General features: G+C 35.2%; 1 protein-coding gene across 1 annotated transcript; it reads left to right on the forward strand.

Annotated features, from left to right (window-relative positions):
- The first annotated feature begins 463 nt into the window (after window positions 1-463).
- Window positions 464-17,697, forward strand: LOC123662626 (cleavage and polyadenylation specificity factor subunit 6). The gene is made up of 15 exons (XM_045597442.1): window positions 464-496; window positions 542-687; window positions 796-1,011; window positions 4,636-4,851; window positions 6,114-6,222; window positions 7,769-7,983; window positions 8,758-8,922; window positions 9,488-9,581; window positions 11,395-11,499; window positions 11,609-11,706; window positions 14,507-14,761; window positions 15,537-15,742; window positions 16,854-16,895; window positions 17,016-17,114; window positions 17,514-17,697. Exons 2-15 carry the CDS (start codon window positions 622-624, stop codon window positions 17,695-17,697), a joined length of 2,070 nt encoding a protein of 689 aa, XP_045453398.1. The 5' UTR covers window positions 464-496; window positions 542-621.
- Window positions 17,698-23,111: the final 5,414 nt, after the last annotated feature.

Below are 23,111 nucleotides of genomic sequence, written 5' to 3' on the forward strand. Positions count from 1 at the left end.
GTAAAAGCTGGTATGTAAATAAAGAAACTAAAAGAGGAAAAAATAATATAGTGTAAATAAAGTGCAGTAGATTACGTTTATGATGTTCTAGTTTAAATAATTGACGAGAAAAAATAAAAAATAAAAATTATTTAAAAATAATATGAGTAAGCTTTAGACACGATGAAAGCGTTAGGAAACATAAGTCTCTCTCTCTTTCTACTTTCACTAACTTATGTGTCCCTCTCAACTTCCGTTCGCCTAGCCCGATTACACTTTTCGTAACACTGTCATCACGTATTTCCAGTTTACTCCCCAAGACAAGCTTGCATAAAAAAGTTTTACTTCAAAATACTTCAAAATATCGAGTATCGATATTTAAATTTCAATATCGAACTATCGATATATCGTCCAAAAAAGTATTAGTAATAAATATCGATATTACTAAATAATAATATCGATATTTAGATATATCGATATTTTATCAACAGTCCTAGTCTTGGGCAACACCAATGTATAAGCTTCTTGGGCAACACCTGTGGGCAACACTAATGTATCCCGTTCCCGTTATTCTTATTAGTTGCCGGCCGCGCATGTAAGCAACGATACTGCCGGCGTCATTGCTGTTTTTTAAATCGCAAAATGGCGGATGGAGGCGTGGATATTGATTTATACGCCGACGACATTGAATCTGATTTTAATAGACAAGTAAGTTAATATGATGTCTTAAATATTTCATTGTCTTCATAATTACGTAAGGTGAACAATTTTGTTACTGTAAAATTTGTGTAACACAAGTAATAATCTGTTTTTCAGGATGACTTTGGGGGGGAAAATGTAGATTTATATGACGACGTAATAGCAGCACCAGCAGCGAAACCGGAGGATGGAGATGGGCCGCCAAACTCAGCAGCACCGCAGCACTCGCATCCACCAGAAGAAACTAATGGCACAGCTCCTTACCACAACAACGCACCTAGCCACGGGCATCATGGCCGACGCTTCCAACTTTACGTCGGCAATTTAACCTGGGTTTGTACTTGATTTTCTCTAAATATGTAAATATAGGAAATAATTAATTTAATTATCAATATATTTACAAATATCTGTTATCACAAAACAGATATTTTGAAGGGACTGCCATCTTGAAATATTTCGAATATCGATTAGGTATTAAAAAAATAATTCGCGTATAGTTTATTATATTTTGTGTGATTTTTAGTAGGTACCATTCAGATACACTTACTAATGTTAAAATATTACTGTAATGGTATGGGAAAATTAATCTTCTATTGTAATCATAAATATAATACTAAACGTGGTATTTTGTTCGTCGTTTTGTTTAACAATATATTTTTTGAGTCATATACTATTCTAATTTTATTAAATTAATACCAGGGTGTTTCTGTATTTTCACGAATTATTTGGGAGATATAAGTTAAGTTAATATGTAAATTATATTCTTCCTGCGGTGTACTGAACCTATTGTGTGAAACAAGTACCATTATATTGTATTTTAAATTATCTTCACAATATTAAGTATTTGTATATCTACCTATATTATGTTATAAAGATGGTAGTCCCAGTGATAAATAACCAAATGAACAGTGATGAAACTACACCAGATTAAAATATTGTACAATTTTCAGATGACTGGAAATTTGAAATAGAAATAAAATTGAAGTACAAATGATACCTATGTTGTTATAGAAATATGCCATATTGTTTTGTAACATTTGTTTTAACATTATAATGTATGATAATTATTATAACTAATGAGTTTTTATTAAGATTGTATGTTTGTTAATTTGTCAAAGAAACATAATTATTAACTACGATAAAATATTTCAGATATGCAGTTAGTAAATTTTGTAAATATACGTTTAAAAGTTAAACAATTGTCAACGCTAATAGAAATTATGAATAATTGTGTTTAAAACGCCTGTGACATATATTTATGTTACAAAATAGTTACAAGACAATATTGATAATTTTGGTGGATTCATTTGGATATTTATTGTGAGTGCCATTATGTTTTTGCAGAATATAAAACATGATGACACAGAAAATATATTAGGTTATTGTTTGGCTATATATTTACATGAACCCATGCTACTGATAATATTTTTATACTGCCTTGATATAGCAACATTACATATATTTTTTTAAATTTTATTTTAATTTCAGCATAATATTTTGAGACTGATTGACATAGTTAAAATGTGAGGATTCTTGTAATTGGATAGTATAATGTAGTTGTGTGCTAATATAAGTATGTTTAGGAAACTTATTGTTTATCAGTATTTTAATTTAGATTTATTAAGGCCTCTTGTTACTTTTTGTTTCTGTTTATATGAAACATCAAAATTTTAGATGTTTTAGTTACAGTTAGCATTTTTATATTTATAATGTTGCTATACCAATAATATCAGCAAAAACAGGCTATTTAATATAAACCTACTTGTGGATGCATCTGTGATAATTAAAAAAAAAAAAGTTTTATTTTATGTAAAAATAATTTTACTTAATTAATTTGTGAAATATTAAAACTTGTTTTTGCTTTTTTATAATAAAATATTGATTTTTATTGACTGTTAGATAAGATTTTTTTTTATTTCTTGTCACTGCAATATAATAATATCATCATCATTGAATTAGTAAGAGAACATCAATATATCTTATTGCGATTATTTCTAGTCAGTTAAGGTATTTATTGAAACAAAAAAAAAAAAAAAAAAACTTGTGCCATAGTGTTAAAATCTGCACTTCACAAATTGTAGAATAGACGAATCTTAAAAGTTACTATTTTATTTTTACACATTATTTGAGACTTTTTTTAGTTATTATGAATGAAAAGAGATATTTATGCAATTGTTTATATTAGTTATGGTTTGTACTATACAATTTAGTTTTGTCTTATATTGATCAAAGAACTGTCTACAATTTATTTAAAAATTCATGTAACTTGTTTGTGAAAACAAAAAGTTAACTTTTGTATGTGTTGTTTATAATATAATTAGAATTATACTGAACATTCCATAACGGTAGTTTATAAATATCTCTTGAATTTCTGTTGTTACTATAGAATTGTTTTGTGGTTAAACATAACACAATATAATGTGAGTGTTGATTATGTGAAAGGTCGTTTGTGCGATGATGAGTGTACAACATTTATTTATTTATATAACAATTCATTTATACATATATAATACTAGTGATAAACTACGAGACTGTGATATTTTAAAAAAAATGTTATGAAGGGTATGTAATTTATTAGTAGAAGCGCGTCGGAGCTGTGTTAGTTTTAACGTGTTCTTATTATTTTAGCACTGTTTAATTAAACACAAATTTGTAGGAATAAATTACATTATGACAATGTTGCCCCAAAAAAATTGATTAATTGAGATAAATGAAATGCGTTGTTTTGAAATCAGAATATTGGTTAACTGCATGTCCAAATATAAATAACACCCCCAAAATTCTGATTTTTTAATGTTCTATTTAACTAATTTTCTCCTTTGTCAGGTTTCACCAAGGTAAGATTTTTAAGCTTGTAAATTGTAGCTCATTGTTTTAAATTCGTTCCTCGACTGATTTTTGTTTCTATTATGTGTAATTACTATTAACTTAATCATGTTGTATATTTTTAAAACTTAAACTGGGTAATGTATGAACCATTATTAGTATTGTTTTATACTTCGGTGCCTAAAGATTGTTACGAAATTCGTAATGTATTTTGTAAGTCATGATATGAGGTCATAAACTATAAAATACTTTTAATGTAAATATTACATATACATATCTATTACCAACTTTGAGCTGATTTAATTTGGCTTGTTATTCGCGTTTTTAAATTAACGAATTGTACAAATCGATACAATAACACAATTTGTATTCCATTTATGTATTGAATTGTTCAATGTATTGAACAAAACTTGTGAGTAGTAGTCACTGGTTCTGTAAAATATTGACAATAATGCTTGCATCAAATTTAAATGAATGTCTAACGTATCTTAACTTAGCTTATAACGACTTGACGAATAAATAAAATTTTAAGATCTTAATTCATTTATAAAATGTTAAATAATTTATAAAATAAGCGCATTGTTAATAGAATTTATACAATTTACCTTCTTCCTTGGTACTTAAGGTACACTCAGTTCGGTTTGTTTAAATTGCAGTATGTTGACTGCTTTTCTTTAATATATCATTAATACCTATCATAATAAACAAAATGATGTGATGATGAAAATAAAATTATGGTAAAAAATAAAACTGTTTCCTTTCGACCCAAAATTTTCCTAGCGTGGAAATTAACTAAATAATAATTAAAATAATATTAAGTGGACATGAATGAAAGGTAAAGTGGATGATTGCGCGAAAGTAAATGATTTCGATAATGCAACACGTTATTGCCACAACCGAATATGCTAGGACCGAAAAAAATTTTATTCGAATTTTAGTGCAGTTCATGAAAGGGCTTTTAGCATAAAAAAGTACTGAATAGGGCTTATATTTTCGAAGCTCGTTTACCAAAATTAAGGTATTACGACACAGGCATTCGAGGCACAGTCAAGTATGTATTTTATATTTCGCTTCGCATATAACGTTTGTACGATAGCCTTTTCCTGAGTTTTGGATGCGTATATTTTACAGTGGGCAACCGATCAAGATATTGCTAACGCGATCGCCGATATCGGCGTGACGGATTTTCAAGATGTCAAGTTCTTCGAGAACAGGGCTAATGGACAATCCAAAGGTTTCTGCGTCATTTCGCTGGGCTCCGACCAGTCCATCAGGATGATCATGGACCGTCTTCCAAAGAAGGAGATACATGGACAACACCCCGTCGTGACTTTGCCTACTAAACAGGTAACTACTAGTAAATTCATAGAAGCTTAGTCACGGCTGTACAAATTTAATAATATTTTTCTTATTCGTTTTTGAGAGGTTAAACTTAAAAGTAGTGGTAATGAGCACGCCAACATTTCACAATCTATGTATACTTCTAAAAAAGTATTTGCATATCTGTAAGTCCGAATGCCACAAAATTTAGTATTTTTATTTTTGACAGATCATTAATATTTTACTCCTTCAGAAACGATATTAAAGGCATGTAAGTCAGATATTGTGTGAAACATCGAAACAGTCACGCTTCACAGCGCTTATAGCTATAGCAAAATAGGTATAAATAGTATACCCACACTTTCTGCAACTATACGAATAGCAATTGACATAACTAAAAATATATGAAAAATAATATATTTAAACAACTAAACGGCACAAATATTCATCACTAATTCCAAATAACATCTTTGTGCCGTTTGCAGTCGAAACACTTGGACCTTGGAGTAGCAGTGCTAAAAATTTTTTAAATGAGATAACTCCTCGCCTTATTGCCTCCACTGGTGACAAGAGGGCTGGTGCATTTTTTGCCCAGAGAATCGGCATAGCGATTCAACGGGAAAATGCTGCCAGCATTCTTGGCACAATACCACACTGACATGATTTATACCAAAACTATCTGTAAATTTTAGTTCTAAGCTGGGAATTGTAAATATGTATAATGTTTAATCGCAAATATATTACAAATCGTATTATTATTATTATCTATCAATATTATTAATTATTTTAAAGACTGTAAGCAATAGATAAATTTCTTTCAAAAATTTTGATGAATTTTTGCATTTAAGATATTACTCTAGTTATAAATAAATATATTTTTGCCTCTTAACTTTTGATAGTTATTGCTCATTTTAAAATTACCAAATTTGTTTACACCAGTGGTTTTCAAGCTTTTAGTGATGAAGGATCATTTGTCCAAATGTATGTTTTGCCACAGACCACCAACTGTTTTTTTTTGAGGTAAAATCTGGATTATTTAGTTTTAACCCAGTGAGACTGACACTCCAAACCTCGCTTTCGCGGACCATTCTGGTTCTCTCACATACCACTGATTCAGAACCACTGGATTACACTATCATCCAGTCAACTGACTAGTAAAAAAGCCGAAGTTTTCTTAATATACACCTTAAATTTAATAATTATACAACAGTAAAACATTTTTAGTAAGTAAAGTTTGTCTTAATAGTTTTATGGTATAAGTAGGTCGTTAAATGAAATGCGTTCAACAGGCATTAAACCAATTTGAAAGCCAATCGAAGACGAGGTCGACTCCGCCTGGACCCAACCCAGGTATGAGAGGTCCTCACCCTGGCGGACCACCCGGCCCACACCCTGGAGGTAATAATATACTGAATTATTAGCAAAATCTGTACCATATATTTTTATTTTCGTTTTCGTCTGCACGTCTATTGGCTGCGCATCGTGATAGAATTGTTGAAATAATTTGTTTGAGGTCCATGGGGCTAGGACACCCAAGGTACTTTTTATCCCTAAATTGGACACTGTTTTCTTAAAAGAAAGATTAAAGATTAAAGTAATTTTATTCATTGTTTCTGTTAGAACCCCTCAGTACTGAATTTAATAACTGGAACGTACAGAAACGTTTAATAGTGCGGCACATCTTATGCAGGCGTATATTCTATCTTATAATATAATGAGCGAATGATGCGAGCGAAGTCGCGGTTACAGTTATTTTAAAAAAAAGACTACAGGAAAGTTGTAGTATGGGCTTAACATGTGAGCAAGTTAAGAATTTAATAGGCTAGTGATACATTTAAAAAAAAGTTCTAAATAAATTGGTATTTTAGCTACTTAACATCAGTAAATCGATATACCTGTTGAGCTGGCGGTTGTGGGTTCGATGACAACATGACCCCGCACATGACAAACATTTGTATTGGCCATACAGGTGTTTGCCGTGGTCTGGGTGTTTGTGCAGCCCTAGTGGGTCTCCCCACCGTGGCTCGGAGAGCACGTTAAGCCGTCGGTCCCGGTTGTTATCATGTACACATGATAGCGATCGTTACTCATAGTAGGGAATATATCCGCCAACCCGCATTGGAACAGCGTGGTGGATTAAGCTCTGATCCTTCTCCTACATGGGGAAAGAGGCCTATGCCCAGTAGTAGGATATTACAGGCTGACGCGAAGCGATAGTAAATATATTTTTCTTACTCTTAATATAACACTTTTACTCTTTCGGGTCTAACCATAAATATTATTTTGAATCTCATATTTCGGCGTTGTTGCATACGCCGTAGAATCAAGTGTTCGTAGTGAACGTGAATGTTTAATAATTGTGTTAACACGCACACGAAAAACAAAACCGACTTCAATTATATCACCAAGTAATACAACGGTAGACGAATAGTCAAATAAATTTATATTATTAAAGATAACTCTAAAAGTACTCGTCATATCTCAGTCAAATTTAAATGGAACCACATAATAAGCACCAGCTTTCGATTAAAAGAAGGATCATTAAAATCGGTCCACAGAGTAAAAAAATTTTGCGGTAAAAGAAAAAAAAATTGAGAACCTTGTCCTTTTTTAAAGTCTGTTAAAAACTTACAGAAATATTACTTTCGAGCTTTGGAAGTCATAATGTTTATAATTTTACCCGTCGAAAATAGCACAATTGACAATGTAATGAATAATTTATTAAACAAAATGTTAAAATGAATAAACGTCATATTGTTCGGTTAAAAACTTACAGAAATATTACTTTCGAGCTTCGGAAGTCATAATGTTTAATTTTACCCGTCGAAAATAGCACAATTGACAATGTAATGAATAATTTATTAAACAAAATGTTAAAAAGAATAAACGTCATATTGTAAGTTATCTTTAAAGTGTAATCTATGAGCACAACACTGATTCCCAGAATTCTTTGGAGGCGGACCAAACGGCCCTGGACCGAACGGTCCACGAATGATGATGCCGGGTCCGGGTCATCACCAGCTCCGAGGACCGCCCCCTGGACCTCACGGGCCTCCGCACCATATGCCTCAGCACCAAGGCCCTCCGCCTCATCACATGGCGCCTCATCAAGGGCCCCCGCCCCACCAGGGACCGCCACAACATAGGCCTCCCATGCAGGTATGATTCTTATTATTTAAATAACAATTTATACTAATTTTAATAAAGTTCGTTTATGCGCGAATTTCAAGTACACGCTTCAGCCTGTAATATCCCACTAATGGGCATAGGCCTCTTTCCTCATGTAGGAGAAAGATCAGAGCTTAATCCACCACGCTGCTCCAATGCGGGTTGCAATTTCATGTGGTCAATAAAAATGTTTTATAGATTCGGTTTTTGTTAGTTCTTATTTTATAGGAGTGGAGCGGTGCCTAAGCATAAGTTTAGGTGAAACATTGAATTTTATTTTAACCTTATTTGGGTTTGTAACTTAAATTAAAAGCCATCTTGACTCAATATCGAACAATATTGTTTATATTACTATTATCTTCCAATTTTAGTGCCACATGGATAACAGTTTCGAAATCAAAACCAAAAATAATTTTATTCAAATTGTCTTTAAAAGCACATTCGAATTGTCATTTTACACTTCAGAATTTTGGTTATCGTTAAAAGTAAAGCTACCAATGATTCGGAATGTAGAATCTGCAGAAAATAATTAGCAAGACACTCCACGGTTATTTAGTGAATTAAGTAGATAGACACTCATAATCGGCCTTGTCGTTCAGGGCTTTACTTCACTAGCCAATTGCATATGAATATTTGTCTCTTGTTCCAAGTTAACTAATGTTATGGGCCCTCGACGGGATAAATGATAAAACAATAATTCTATATATTTCGTCGTTAAGGGCTCCATTCCACTAGTCAATCATATAATACAATATCTATCTCCAGTTCCAAGGCCCCCCACAAATGCAGCGGGCTCCCGGTGGGCCGGGACCTGGGCCAGGGCCTCGCGCGGGCCCTGAGTGGCCTCGTCCGCACCACATGCCCAGTCCGGCGCCGCAATACGGCCCTCCACAACACCAAATGCCTCACCAGATGCCTCCACCTCACGCTGTAAGTGTTTTTTAAGACTAGTTGAGTCCATGTGGACCATAACCACAGGGTTCACCGAATGGCGAACCACGGTTAGAATCTAGAACATCAATTAATTTCACTGTCAACAATTGCGACTAGGCTTTGGCACTAAGATTTTTGTCATATCTTTCGTTATATATATATATATATATAAAATATTAATATAGTACACTAGCCGTGCCTTTGACTTCGTCCGCGTGGAATTTAACAAAAAAGTTATTGTTCAGTTCGCAAAGTTATAAATAAAACTAAAATAAAAGTAGCCTAAGTTACTCTTTACTACATCAGCTATCTGCTAGTGAAAGTCCCGTCAAAATCGGTCCAGCCGTTTCAGAGATTAGTCGGAACAAACAGACAGACAGACCGACAGATAAAAATTGAAAAAAAAAATATTTTGGTATATGTACTTTTTAATATTACATTAATTTACATTTTAATATTACAAACAGACACTCCAATTTTATTTATTATATTTGTATAGATATCAAATAAGATATGAATGTTGATTTTCTTTGGTAAGGTAAATAAAAACTAATTTTTCCAGCCTCCTGGGCAGGGTATGCCTCCCCCTCATCACCAGCTCCCACCACATCAACAAGGCCCCCCTAGAGGGCCTGCACCACTACCTCAACACCCTGGTATATTATATACATTTAAAAATATTGATTATATAATGTAGAGTTAAGTGCCCTAATAGAAAAGAAGTATTTGATAATAAGTTGATTTCATCATCGTCATCACTTCAGCCTATGGCAGTCCACTGCTGGACATAGCCCTCCCCAAGTTCGCGCCACAAATCCCGGTTTTCCGCAATCCTCATCCAGCCTACACCGGCAATCTTACGTAGATCGTCGGTCCAACAAGCCGGAGGACGTCCTACACTCCGTTTGCCAAGACGCGGTCTCCACTCCAGGACCCGTCTACTCCAACGGCTAGCGATCCACACAGCGACACATATGGCCAGCCCACTGCTACTTCAACTTGCTAATTCTGTGGGCTATGTCGGTTACTTTCGTTCTCTCGCGGATAGTCTCATTTCTAACCCTATCTTTGAGAGAAACCCCAAGCATAGCCCGTTCCATTGCACGTTGAGCGACTTTAAACTTGTGGACCAGTCCCTTCGTCAGTGTCCACGTCTCGGCTCCGTATGTTAACACAGGCAGGACGCATTGCTCGAAGACGTGTATTGCATTGCGAAATCTTCGAAGTGAAGACTCGACGAAGTCTGCCAAACGCCCAGCCCAACCGAATCCTCCTGTCGGCCTCCTTCTCGAAGTTGTTGTGGCCTAGTTGAATAGTATGGCCTAGATAAATATAATCCTGAACAACTTCGAGAAGGGTTCCATCGACCGATACCGGTCTCGGTATGTATGACTTGGTTGTTAAACATAACTTTCGTTTTGTCCAAGTTCATACAGAGACCGACACGCTGGGAGGACTCGTTTAGGCTGGCCAGCATGTGGCCTAACTCATCCAACGCAAAGATGACAATATTGTCGGCGAAACGAAGGTGAGAGATGAATTCACCGTTGACGTTAATGCCTCGTTCTCCCCAATCTAATTTCTTAAAGACATCCTCCAGCGCAGTGGTAAACAGTTTCGGTGATATTACATCTCTCTGTCTTATCCCACCCCAGAGGGAAATAGATCCTGTTCTCTGGTCCTAGACATGAACGGTCATTGTCGCCGCGTCTTAGATACAATTCAGTATCACGATATATTGCCAGTTTATATTATTACATCTCTGCAGAGAGTCCTGGACAGCCCAAGTCTCGACAGAGTCGAAGGCTTTTTCGTAGTCTACAAATGCCATACACAGCGGTTGATTATATTCTTCTGTCTTTTGAATAATCGGCCGAACAGTATGGATGTGGTTCACGGTGCTGTAGCCATTTCGAAACCCAACCTGCTCTGATGGTTGGAATTCATCGAGTCTTCTGGCGAGACAATTCGTAACAACCTTCGAAAACAGCTTATAGATGTGGCTCAGAAGTGAGATCGGTCTGTAATTCCTCAATATCAGAGACTTATCGCCTCTCTTAAAGAACAGCACCATCACACTCCTGGACCACGCCTCTGGCGTGGTACCTCGGTGGATGACGGCGTTGAAGAGTTGCCAAGGTTTTTAGGACAGGTCGCCGTGTGGCTTTAAGGAGCTCAGTGGTAACTCCGTCATCCCTCGGGGCCCTCCCGTTTTTAAGCTGCCCGAGCGCTGCACTAATCTCGTCCTCTTCGAAGTCCGGGCGATGCCCGTGGATCTTCGGCGTCCCAAGTCGCAGGCTTGTGTGCGCTTGACGAGTACAGCTAGTTAATTAATCCATAATAAGTTGAATTATAAAATTGAAATTGTCAAATCATTCCTTTATATCTACTAATCATTATGAAAATCAGCCTATATATGAAATATATAGGCTTTCTTTTTGAAATAAACGATGTTTGTGTCGTATGCAGGCGTGGGAGGTGCGCCGGCGCCTCACGTGAACCCAGCGTTCTTCAGCCAGCAACCGCCCGTACAGCCGGCGCCACAAGTGCAGCCTCCACAGCCTGCGCCGCAAGGTGATTTACTTTAATTTTAATTACTTTTGCCAGATTAGCGCCCACAAAACACGCTTTCGCCTTATTTTATTTTTATTAATTTTAATAAAAATAAATTTTGTTTATCTAGGGCCAGGTGCTCCATACGGACATCCGGCTCACGGTGCACCACCGCCGGCACAAGGCCCCCCTCCTGGCGCTAGGCAACCATATGGAAGACCTCCGACGGTAAGTTTTAATTATTCTTCTAATAATTTACTTTTGGTAAAAGTCGAATCAAAATCGGTATATACTGTGTGATGATAGCCGAAACTATAAATTGTTTTTTAGAGATTATTATGTAAGTTACCGTTTTTTAATATACTAAATAGATTTTTAAATTTAATTGCGAAAAAAGTTTACAGTTTGAACCTACACTCGCGTGCAACTGAATCGACTCAAGCCATATATTGGTATATAAGTTTGATTTTTCGGAAAATGGCTCATCCGATTTTTGTAAAAGTTTTTTTTATTCCAAAGACATATATTTTTTTTTCATAAATATAGCCATTTTCAAATAAACAATGAAAAAACTTTTTAAATAAATACAGTCAAACATGAGCGTTACAGAAATTACCCGTTGCGGTACCCATGAGTTGCGAGACTAAATCATGTATAAGAGCTCACGTGACCCATATTTCTTATCAATCATTCGTCAAACGTTGACAGGTATACATCTCCTTAAGCTCCCAGTATTTTAATCGCGATCCAATAGACAATATCTCAGATGCAGCGGTCCAAGTTTTAGGTTTGTTGCAAGCGGGCCATAATCAAAGGCAAGTCGCTCGTAAACTTAACATGAGCCAATCAGCTGTTTCATGAGTATACAGAAGGTTTCAAGAGACCGGTAGCTTCGTTCGGAGACCACAAACCAATGGACACCGGAGCACATCTGAGACGGACGATCGCTTCATTGTCTCGACTTCGTTGAGAAATCGTTATCTCGCGGGCGTTGATATGCAACAGGAGCTCAGAAGGGTTCGAGGAGTGGCTGTCAGTCAGTGGCCAATTAGAAGACGGCTGAAGAAATCCAATTTAACTCCTAAACGGCCAGCCAGAGGCCCGAAACTGACCGCAGGTCACCGTCAAGCCCGACTTTAATTTGCTCGTGAACACCTCAATTGGACTATTGAGTAATGGAGCTCCATCCTGTTCACTGATGAGAGCAGAATGTGTCTCCATGGCAATGACAGAAGAGACAGAGTATACAGGCGTCCAGGGGAATAGTTTTCGCAATGCTATTTCGCTGAAACAGTATCATATGGCGGTGGTTCAGTCACGATGTGGGCTGGAATATCACATGAAGGGAAGACCGAGCTTGTTTTCGTGCCTGGTGGTGGTCGGAGTGGTGGTCTAACAGCTCAAAAGTACGTGGAAAACATTCTCCTCGATCATGTTGTACCTTATGCAGGGTACATAGGAGAAGATTTTCTATTGATGCATGATAATGCTCGGTGCCATACAGCAAGTGTTACTCGCCAGTTTCTTCAAGAGGTGCAAATTGGGACGATGATGTGGCCAGCCCTCAGTCCTGATCTGAATTACATTGAGCATTTGTGGGATGAACTCAAACGGAGGGTACGAGCTAGAGATACGGCTCCATCAAGCATCGTCGAGCTCAAAACTACGCTAGAGGAAGAATGGAATACGATACCTCAAGATTTTATCAAAAAAGTGATAAAATCAATGAAAAATCGCATGCAAGCCGTTATAAAAGCTAGGGGAGGCAATACAAAGTATTGAAAATTTTAATTTACTTTACTTCTATCAAAAATAATTTTTTTATTCATTATGTTGTTGTGTTCATTTTTCTTCATTTTTTATGCATTTTTGTCAAATTAAATTTTATCAGTAAATACTCAACCGATTTTTCTCATTAGGATAACATTTTTTAAGAGAAAGGATTAGGCTTTCAAACAAAAAAAAGAACAAGAAAATCGGATAAGCCATTTTTCTAAAAATCAATTTTTATACCAATATACGGCTTGAGTCGATTCAGTTGCACGCGAGTGTAGTATAATAAAACCGTAACAAGTTTGTGTGTTGTACATAGGAGATATTTAGAAGAAAAATGGATGTAGGGTCTTCATAGGATAAAAAAGTACTCGGACAAATCTCTACATGAACGAAGCCTAATATTTAATGTTATTCTTGAAATGGCTCCCTTGCGGATTTGCCAATATCAGAGTACTTAAACTTTGCTTTATTTGGAGTTATAGTGGGAGTACAAGTTCGGTTCCAATTCCCGCACAAGATTGCCTGAAAGAAAAGTTAACTTGCCTAAGACAAAAACACACAAAGATAATATATAAAAATACAATAGTAAATATATACTTGGAATAGTTAACTTTTGTTAGATATCTCCATCCCGTTATAGTTTTATATTGTTAGTTTCAATGAAAGTGCATAAAGAAGTAATAAACGGGGAGAAAATACACATTAATAAGGATTTTAGGTGTATGTATGATGTTAGGTATAATATTAGGTGTATGTGTAGGAGATATTTAAAAGAAAAATGGATATAGGGTCTTCATAGGATAAAAAACTACTCGGACAAATCTATACATGAACGAAGCCTAGTAGAACCTATAATTTACCCTTTTTACACTAGTTATGGCTTTGTTACACATAGTATTATGAGAGTAGAAGGGAAAGTTGACGCAGAAATGTGAATTGTTGGAACAGAGCTACCCTTATACTTATACCCTTTATATATTTACTTAATAAGATAGGATTAGTCATATAATATATTAATAAAAATTAAAAAAAAAAGAAATTTAAATGGATAAAACGATTCCTAAGTACAAAAAAAAAGTACCTAACTACTAACAATAACATAGGTTAAGTGTACATTGTAAGTAGCAAATAAGTGTACATATATTGTAGTTAGAAAATAAGTGTATATATATTGTAGTTAGCAAATAAGTGTAAATATAATAAAAATAATTAGTATATCACATAATTAAAAAAAAAAAAAAAAAAAAAACAGAGCTACCCGGCCGGCGTGGAGGCCCGGCCGGCGCACCACAGCGCGCCGCTGGGCCCGCACGCGCACGCCGCGCACCCGCTGCCCGCGCACCCGCTGCCCGCCATCAGCGAGGCGGAGTTCGAGGAGGTCATGAGCCGCAACAGGACGGTGTCCTCGAGCGCCATCGCCCGCGCCGTCAGCGACGCCGCCGCGGGCGAATACGCCTCCGCTATAGAGACGCTCGTCACGGCCATATCTCTAATTAAACAGAGCAAGGTGAGCTTATTGTTGACTAGCCCGTTGGCGCAGTTTGTAGTGACCCTGCTTTCTGCTCCGAGGGTTGTGGGTTCGATTCCCACCCCGTGTTTGGGTGTAATATAAATATTTATTTATATATTTATATATGTATTATTTATAAGTATGTTTATCGAAAAAAAAAAAAAATATGTAGCTATATACCAGTCGGCTGTTACCTATAATACAAGCATTAAGTTGCTCACTTTAGGAACAGACGACCGTGTGTGTATTGTGTAAATATTTATTTATTTATTTATTTATTGTACTTTGTTTTTACCCATCATCATCACTTCAGCCTGTCGCAGTCCACTGCTGGACATAGGCCTCCTCACGTTCGCGCCAGATATCCCGGTCTTCCGCAATCCTCATCCAGCCGACACCGGCAATCTTAGGTAGATCGTCGGTCGTTTTTACCCATAAACGAGTTATATTCTGACTTTTCTAATTTTTAGGGACGTTTTTCAGGAAGTGTGAAAATGTCAGTTGCGCATTGCTTCTATTTCAATTTAAAACGATAAATCATCTTGGCACACACTGGTAAACACTGGTTTCCTTAAGTTCCTTTAAATTAAAATTTTTTTTACAAAAGGTCTTGTCTCTTAAAAACTTTTTAGTGTCAAGTAAATAATTTAACGATAACTTTGCATTTTCAAAGGAAATGCGTTTTAAAATAAAATGCTACAATTATCTTTTTTTTTTAAACTACAATGTTACTAACTTAAAACTTTATTTACATAAAAAATATATAAAACAGGTGGCGCACGACGATCGCTGCAAGATTCTAATCTCATCGCTACAAGACACCCTACACGGAGTTGAGACCAAATCTTACGGAGGCGAAAGACGTCGATCGCGATCTAGAGAAAGAGATGCACGTGCGCATCACCGCGCGCCGCGCCGTAGAGAACGATCCGCCTCGCGATACCGAGATAGATCAAGGGACAGAGATGATCGGGACCGGTTAGTACCCTATTCTTGTTCTCTCTCTCTCTCTAACTTACAAAAATACCTTTAAAATTAAAACCACTCAATACTTTTAGAAACTAATTGGCAGTAAGCTCCCTCTAAAAATGGTTTTTATTTTATTTTATTTCAACTTCTTGAAATAAAAAAAATGGACGCACATCAAGCATGTGGTTTGCCATAGTGTAAATGAATTGATAGTTAAACTTTAATATTTCAATAGAAATCATGTTGTTCAAAGAATCAATCTTTGAAATTTTGAAAAATTTGTCTCAAGTATTCTTTTGGATATTTTTTTTTCAATGAGTTTGTTTGCCATCAAGTAAAAGTATACTATATATATATACAAAACTTCTAACAGTCACATCCCATTTAATGAAACAACTTTTTTCGGATTTTATCGCGGTTTATTAACTTTTGATTCCCGACGTTTCGGATACTTTACAGCAACCATGGTCACGGGAGGACTGAGGTGTCAGACGTCCTAACGTTACTAAGTTATTCGACACTACCCGACATACATCAATATTTTATTTAGTCCTATCTACGCAGAATGTGCTAATTGAGTCTTTAATCTGTGGTAGATTATGCTTGGTTTTTGATATAAAATCTGAAAAAAAGTTGTTTCATTAAATGAGTAAAATTCGCGTAAACATTAGAAAACAACAAGTCACATCCCACTTTACCGAAGTTCGTGACACTGCTAGTGAATTGAGCAACTACAAAGTTGCGTATCTTAAAAAATTTATAACGGATAAGATCCGGTTGATAAGTTTTGCTCTACAATTAAACAATTTATTACTCTGCATAAATATTTTTTTTTCGTATTTATTCAACGTTTTATGAATAAAAACTGTCGATTTTAGTCCATAGTTTTCGTATCCTCTTTAAGTAAATTTTTGAGATACGTTCAGTTCGATTCGGTCGTTACTATTTCTAACGCGACAAATTTCTTTGCAGATTTACGGTTGAAGAAAAGTAATATTTTATAGCTGTTAGTCCGTGATTCGCTTTTAAACCAAAGTCGCACTATCCTTATTTAAAAAGTATACACATGGGAATTAAAATAATTCGTTGTATGAAATTCAATGTAATCACTTGATTACAGGTACAGGGAACGGTCGAGGGATCGTGAACGCGACCGTGATACGTAAGACTTAGATAATATAATCCGATGAAACGTTTTAAAATCATATATTTCCACACCCTTCTGTTGTTAATTGAAGATTCATAATATAGGTGTCAATAAAATTTATTATATTATTTACAGGTATTATAGAGATTACCGTGAGAGGGAACGCGACAGGTCTAGATCTAGAGACCGGGAACGTACCGATCACTATAACAGGGGACACAGTCGGGAAGAACGGTAAGTGAGGGAAATTGATTGAGTAGCTTAAGTTCATAAATTACAAACTTACAACATGTGAGTAAATTTTTCTTTTCAGCATGGTCTTTCTTTTTTTTGTATGACTAGGTTAGCAAACGAGACTACCCATCAGGTAAACGATTACCGTAGCCTATAAACACCTGCAACCCTAAAAGGTATCTAAAGCGCGTTGTCGACGCTACCCCTCCCCCCCAGGATTTCTTGCCATCTTACTCACCACAGGAACACAACACTACTGTACAGAGCTGTATTATTTATCTTTGCTCTGGTCGAGTTCCAGTTGGGCTACTCCAGATTTTGAACAGGATATTTTCTACTGTACCCTACCTCAATAATATCACAGTGTTGTTATCTTATTATCATTAACTTTTTTTGTAGGCCACGCAAATCGCCAGTGGAACCGGCGGCTGAAGGCGGAGCCGGCGATGCGGCGGCAAAGAGTCGCACAACTGCGGCTCCTTACTATGATGAGCGATATCGCGAGCGACGCGACCGCGACCCGCCGCAAACCGACCGCGATCGCGACCGCGACCGCGATCACCGCCGCGACGCGCGACACTAGCGCCACTAGTGACTACGCGGACACCCTCACTTTATCGAGTCACGTAATACCATGGGTGATTACATAGAGATATTATAGATCGAGCGAATAATATAATAATTATTATTATTCATAATGAGTCTAAATAATTTTTGGTACTCAAACATTTTTCTTTTTCACTTTTTCGTGTTGTTACGATTTTAATAGATTATTTAAAAAATATAACACTTTACCATTAATGACTTATTGGGTACATATTTTGTCACTTATATGTTTAAAGTTACTGAGTATTAAAACTAGTGTACAAGTGTCACTTCAGATTTTGTGGTACAGTAACTAATTAGTCTAATCAGTAACTCACAGCAACAGATCAAGAATGTTGCTTGCTTATACATGGTTCATAAGTTCAAATCTTTTCTTTTAGGTCACATCACAGACCCATTAACACGGTTAGAGCTTATTCTACAACTTTTTTTTTTTATATTGGAAAAGTTATATTCACAAAAATGATATTTTTACATTAAGGATAATAACAGTCGTATTCCTGTTAACGGAATCTAATCTTCGAGTCCACCAAGTCTTAGTTATTTTACTGCCATAACATTTTCCGTAACCCCTCACAACTATTTCTTCAAACTGTAATATAGAGTCTCAGGTTGGAAATCGAACAGTTTAAATAATTTGCAAGTCAACATCAAGCTAATAATCAGTATCAGTTCAGCCAGTTGCTGGACATAGGCCTTCCCAAGTACGCGCCAAACATCCCAGTTTTCTGCAATCCTTATCAAGCTTATAATACTTTGTATAATTAATCTTGCTCTGATTATATTAGATACTTGCTCTGATTTATAATTATAATATCTCTATGGGTTTTACTATCTTAAGATGAACCAACGTTCCCTGCATTCAATTAGCAATAAAACAGTGTTTTTTTTATCATGATGTACAAATGTGTAGTTTTGTAAACCTAAGTTTGTATGTTTTAAAAGTGGACCTATTTAGGTTACTTTAAAGCCGCTCAACCCTATAACCGTTGCAGATGCCTATTTTTTATCCTTTAGTCATCACAATTTAATGAACCAGTATGTCATTGTAGCAAATAAAGTGAGTTTATTTAAATAGTGTTTTAAAATACTGGTTATCATACAGGCATTACACAGCGTTAGATATTCGTATAACTCCTTTCTGACTGAACCTTCTATAAATTGCTGTTAACAACATGAAAAATCCAAACAAAACTCTTTGGTGTACCTTTGCTCGTAATGTTAACTCGAAAGTTAAGGTTTTATTATGTACTAAATTATGATGTACAAAAATATTTATGTTTTAAAACATTAAACACGTCATTCTTATCAATGATTACCATACTTCATTTGAATTTATATTATATAGAAATGAACAAAAAGGCAGTATTGTTAACATAATACACAGAAACGTGAAAGTTGTACTAAAAGTATATGCGAATGCACGTTACTTAATAGTTAATATTGATTAACATGACATTTGTCGTATCACATTGGTATTGTAGATATATTTTTTTAAACTTTTGGCACTGGTACGTGAGAATGGTTGAAATAATTTTCTTAATAAATGGAAGTGAACAACATTCCAGCAAATGTTTTTATGCCCTCATATTGACACCAAATGTAATATATTTGTGTGGAAGAACTAACTAAAGATTTCTTGAGAGTTGTAAATCTATATTTTTAATTTTTATTGAGTAATTTTGATGTTTAGTAAGAATGTCCAGGTTACTTGAATAAGTTCTAGTTAGATTTCTAGTATTTAAGTATTTACGTATGGATTCGTTCCATATATATTGTGAAACTTATTTTTAGGTCTTATTTCCTGAATAAAGAAATTGATTTATCAATGAACGTTTTTTTATTTGCTGTATTTTTAATTCCACAATTATTATGATTGCGTAGTTTTATAGATCTAAGCATACAGACAGCGGGAAGCGACATTGTTTTATACTGTGTAGTGATATAAAATATAATAATTATGAACTTTAAATTTGAGAGAGGTACGAGTTGATAGTAGATGTCTGCTATATTACATATTTTTGGAAAGGGTTAAATTAATATGGTCCAAGGGCTCGAACAAATATATATGAAGGTCTTTCATTTTTTGCCCTACAAATACTACGAACTTATTGTAATAGGCGTTCAATAAGAACATATTTTGGAAAGTGTGATAAGGGTGACCCAATTGGGTTTGAAATATTGTATTTTGTTGTAAAATTCGTCCACCCGACTCAATTTTTTAACCGACTTCCAAAAAAGGAGGAGGTTCTCAATTCGACTGTATTTTTTTTTTTTTTTTTTTTTTTTATGTATGTTACATCAGAACTTTTGATCGGGTAGACCGATTTCGACAAATTTTGTTTTAATCGAAAGGTGGTGAGTGCCAATTGGTCCCATTTAAATTTATTTCAGATCTAACAACCACTTTTCGAGTTATATCCAATAATGCGTTTTTACTTGACGCTTTTTTCGTCGACCTACGTTGTATTATAACCGCATAACTTTCTACTAGATGTACCGATTTTGATAATTCTTTTTTTGTTGGAAAGGAGATATTCCTAGTTTGGTACCATGATAAGGAAACCAGGATCTGATGATGGGATCCCAGAGAAATAGAGGGAAACTCTCGAAAATCCGTATTAACTTTTTACTGGGTATACCGATTTTGATAATTTTTAATTTAATCGAAAGCTGATATTTATCATGTGGTCACATATAAATTTTATTGAGATCTGATAACTACTTTTTGAGTAATCTTTGATAACGCGTAGTTGCTTGACTATTTTTTCGTCGATCTACGTTGTATTACTTGTCGATGTAATTGAAGTCGGTTTTTTTTTCGTTTGCGAGCAAACACAATTATTTTTTAAATTAAAAGCATGAAAATTGTGCACTTTTCATTAAATATTAGAAAATATGCATTTTAGCATCAGTGGACCACTCTTAAAGGGATGAAAGAGGGGTTGAAAGTGGAAATGGGAAAATTGTTGGTTTTGAAGCTGAAAACATCAAATTCTAGTTTTCGTCTTCTAATTGAAAATGAGAGAACATGTTTCAGTTTTATCAAAATTATAATAAAAATAGGGATAAATAAAAAAGGGATACATTTTGTTTGGAAATCCATCATTTCTGGCGTTAGAAGCTTGAAGCTCTTACCATAGACGTTTGACCAGCAATTTTGAAATTGAGGGAAAATCACACATCAAAATCATTGACATTTCGTATAATATAGCGCTTTATTTTTATATAAATCGTTTCTGGACTGCTTTTGTACTTATAAATATTATTTTACCCTTTATTTTAGACTCGGTTAGGTACTTAGTAAAAATAAATAATTAGTCTTATGTTTTTTTTTAAATTCTTGGTGTAATTTGTATGCCTCAATACTTAGGTATATCTTAAGTCCTGTCCTATCGGAAGTAGAAATTTTAGAAGTATGAAATTTTATTGCATATAACATAAATAAGTGTTCCAGCGTTTATGGATTTTCGGTATGGCGAAATAGGAGATTAGTTCGTATTACTGAAATTACCTAAAAATGGCTTGAGAAGACCCAACGGAACACTGATTTTTGCACGATTGTTCTATGAAGCGTGATCGAGCTTGTAGCTCTAATGCACGAAAGGTGAACCATAAATATGGTCAAAGAGGTCATGAATTGTTGTAATATAATAATTATACACTGATTTAGCCCCTCGTTGAAAATATTATCAATTTCTACTCGAGCGAAGCCACGGGCAACTACCAGTAGTTATATAATGAAACCTAAACAAATTAAAATGACAGAAGCACAAAATTTTCACTATGCCATTAATTATAGTTGGAGCCTCATTAAAAACAAGGTTAGCCCTATTTCATGAGCATTCCGCGGCTGTAATTAGTTGTAATAATTCTGCTAAATATAGTAACAAAAAACGTAGCATATCAACCTTGATAAATACCTAATAAGAATGAAATGTCGAATATGAAAGTGCTTGTAAGTGTTATTTTTTATTACCTACTTTTTTCGACAAAACATTCTTGGAATATTATAGACTGATCAGAATTTAGCACCTACAACTACTCTAGAAGAATTCGGTTGGGCTGGGCAGCGTTTGGCAGGTTTCGTCGAATCTTCACCTCGAAGATTTCACAATGCTTCAAGACAAAAGTCTTCGAGCAATGCGTCCTACCTGCGTTAATATACGGAGCCGAGACGTGGACACTCATGAAGGGACTGGTCAACAAGTGTAAAGTCGCTCAATGTGCAATGGAAGGGGCTATTCTTGGGGTTTCCCTCAAAGATATGGTTACAAATGAGATTCCGGGAGTGAATGAAAGTAACCGACATAATTAGCAAGTTGAAGAGGCAGTGAGCTGGTCACCTGTGTGGCAGGACCGATGGCCGTTGGAGCAGACGTGTCCTGCAGTTGAGACCGCGTCTTAGCAAACGCAGTGTGAGACGTCCTCCAGCCCGCTGGACTGATGATCTACATAAGATTGCCGGTGTACGCTGGATGAGGATTACGGGATACTGGGATGTCTGGCGCGAACTTGCAGGGCCTATATCCAGACTGGCTGAACTGACTGACTAACTCTACTGTAGGTACATCATACTGTTGTGATCTTTTATCATTATTTTTTTTCTCTTTTCTTTGTACACTTCCTTACCACTGCAACTATTTTGTGTTCTATCCAAATGTTGTCTAGAAAAAAATATCATTATTATTACAGAATTCTTTACTCATGAAAGAAAACAGTTTTAACTTATGAGATTTAATTAAATAAGAGGATTATTTCAATAACAGGCTAAGTGAGATAAGTTGCTTTTGAAATACAATAATTAAATTAATCTCCCTCTTGGAGGAGTCGACTGCACTGTTAGTCTTAATTATACGACTTTTTAAATGAACTTAGAAATTCGTAATTACATTTGTAGTCTTTTCACGTGTAAAAATATTATTATATTTTTTTTTTAATAAAAGAATTCATAATAAATTGTTTGAATCATTTATTTTTGAGGAAGATTGGTTCACGAGTAAAATGGAAAATTATAAAATATATATATATATATATATATATATATATCACTCTGAACTGTTTACTTGAATGAAATTCTACAGAATTTGAATTTCTACAGAGTTTTTGTATAAAAATACACAAAAACAAAAGCACGAAGCAAATATCAGTATGATTAAGGTCAGGGATTACCAAAGTAATCGAAATTGATTTTCCATTCGGAATTCAGTATAGAGGAAAACCGAAAACTTTTTAAATTTACAAGTGTTTTCCCTATGAGATATCAGTTGTTTTTGGAAAAAGGTGGCCCATAATAGTGTGGGAATTACTGATTTAGGCTAATATTTATACCCCAAGGGCTATAAGACACTGGCCCAATAGAGCCGAAATAATGTGACCCAGGAGGCAAAG

The sequence above is a fragment of the Melitaea cinxia genome, chromosome 19 (genome assembly GCF_905220565.1).
Source record: "Melitaea cinxia chromosome 19, ilMelCinx1.1, whole genome shotgun sequence".
NCBI lineage: Eukaryota > Metazoa > Arthropoda > Insecta > Lepidoptera > Nymphalidae > Melitaea > Melitaea cinxia.

Bases quoted from the DNA above. Each gene is read 5' to 3' on its own strand.
- LOC123662626 (XM_045597442.1), top strand. From the start codon at position 622: ATGGCGGATGGAGGCGTGGATATTGATTTATACGCCGACGACATTGAA. The intron at 4,852-6,113 runs GTAACTACTAGT...TGCGTTCAACAG, and splicing joins TGACTTTGCCTACTAAACAG to GCATTAAACCAATTTGAAAG. The intron at 8,923-9,487 runs GTAAGTGTTTTT...TAATTTTTCCAG, and splicing joins AGATGCCTCCACCTCACGCT to CCTCCTGGGCAGGGTATGCC.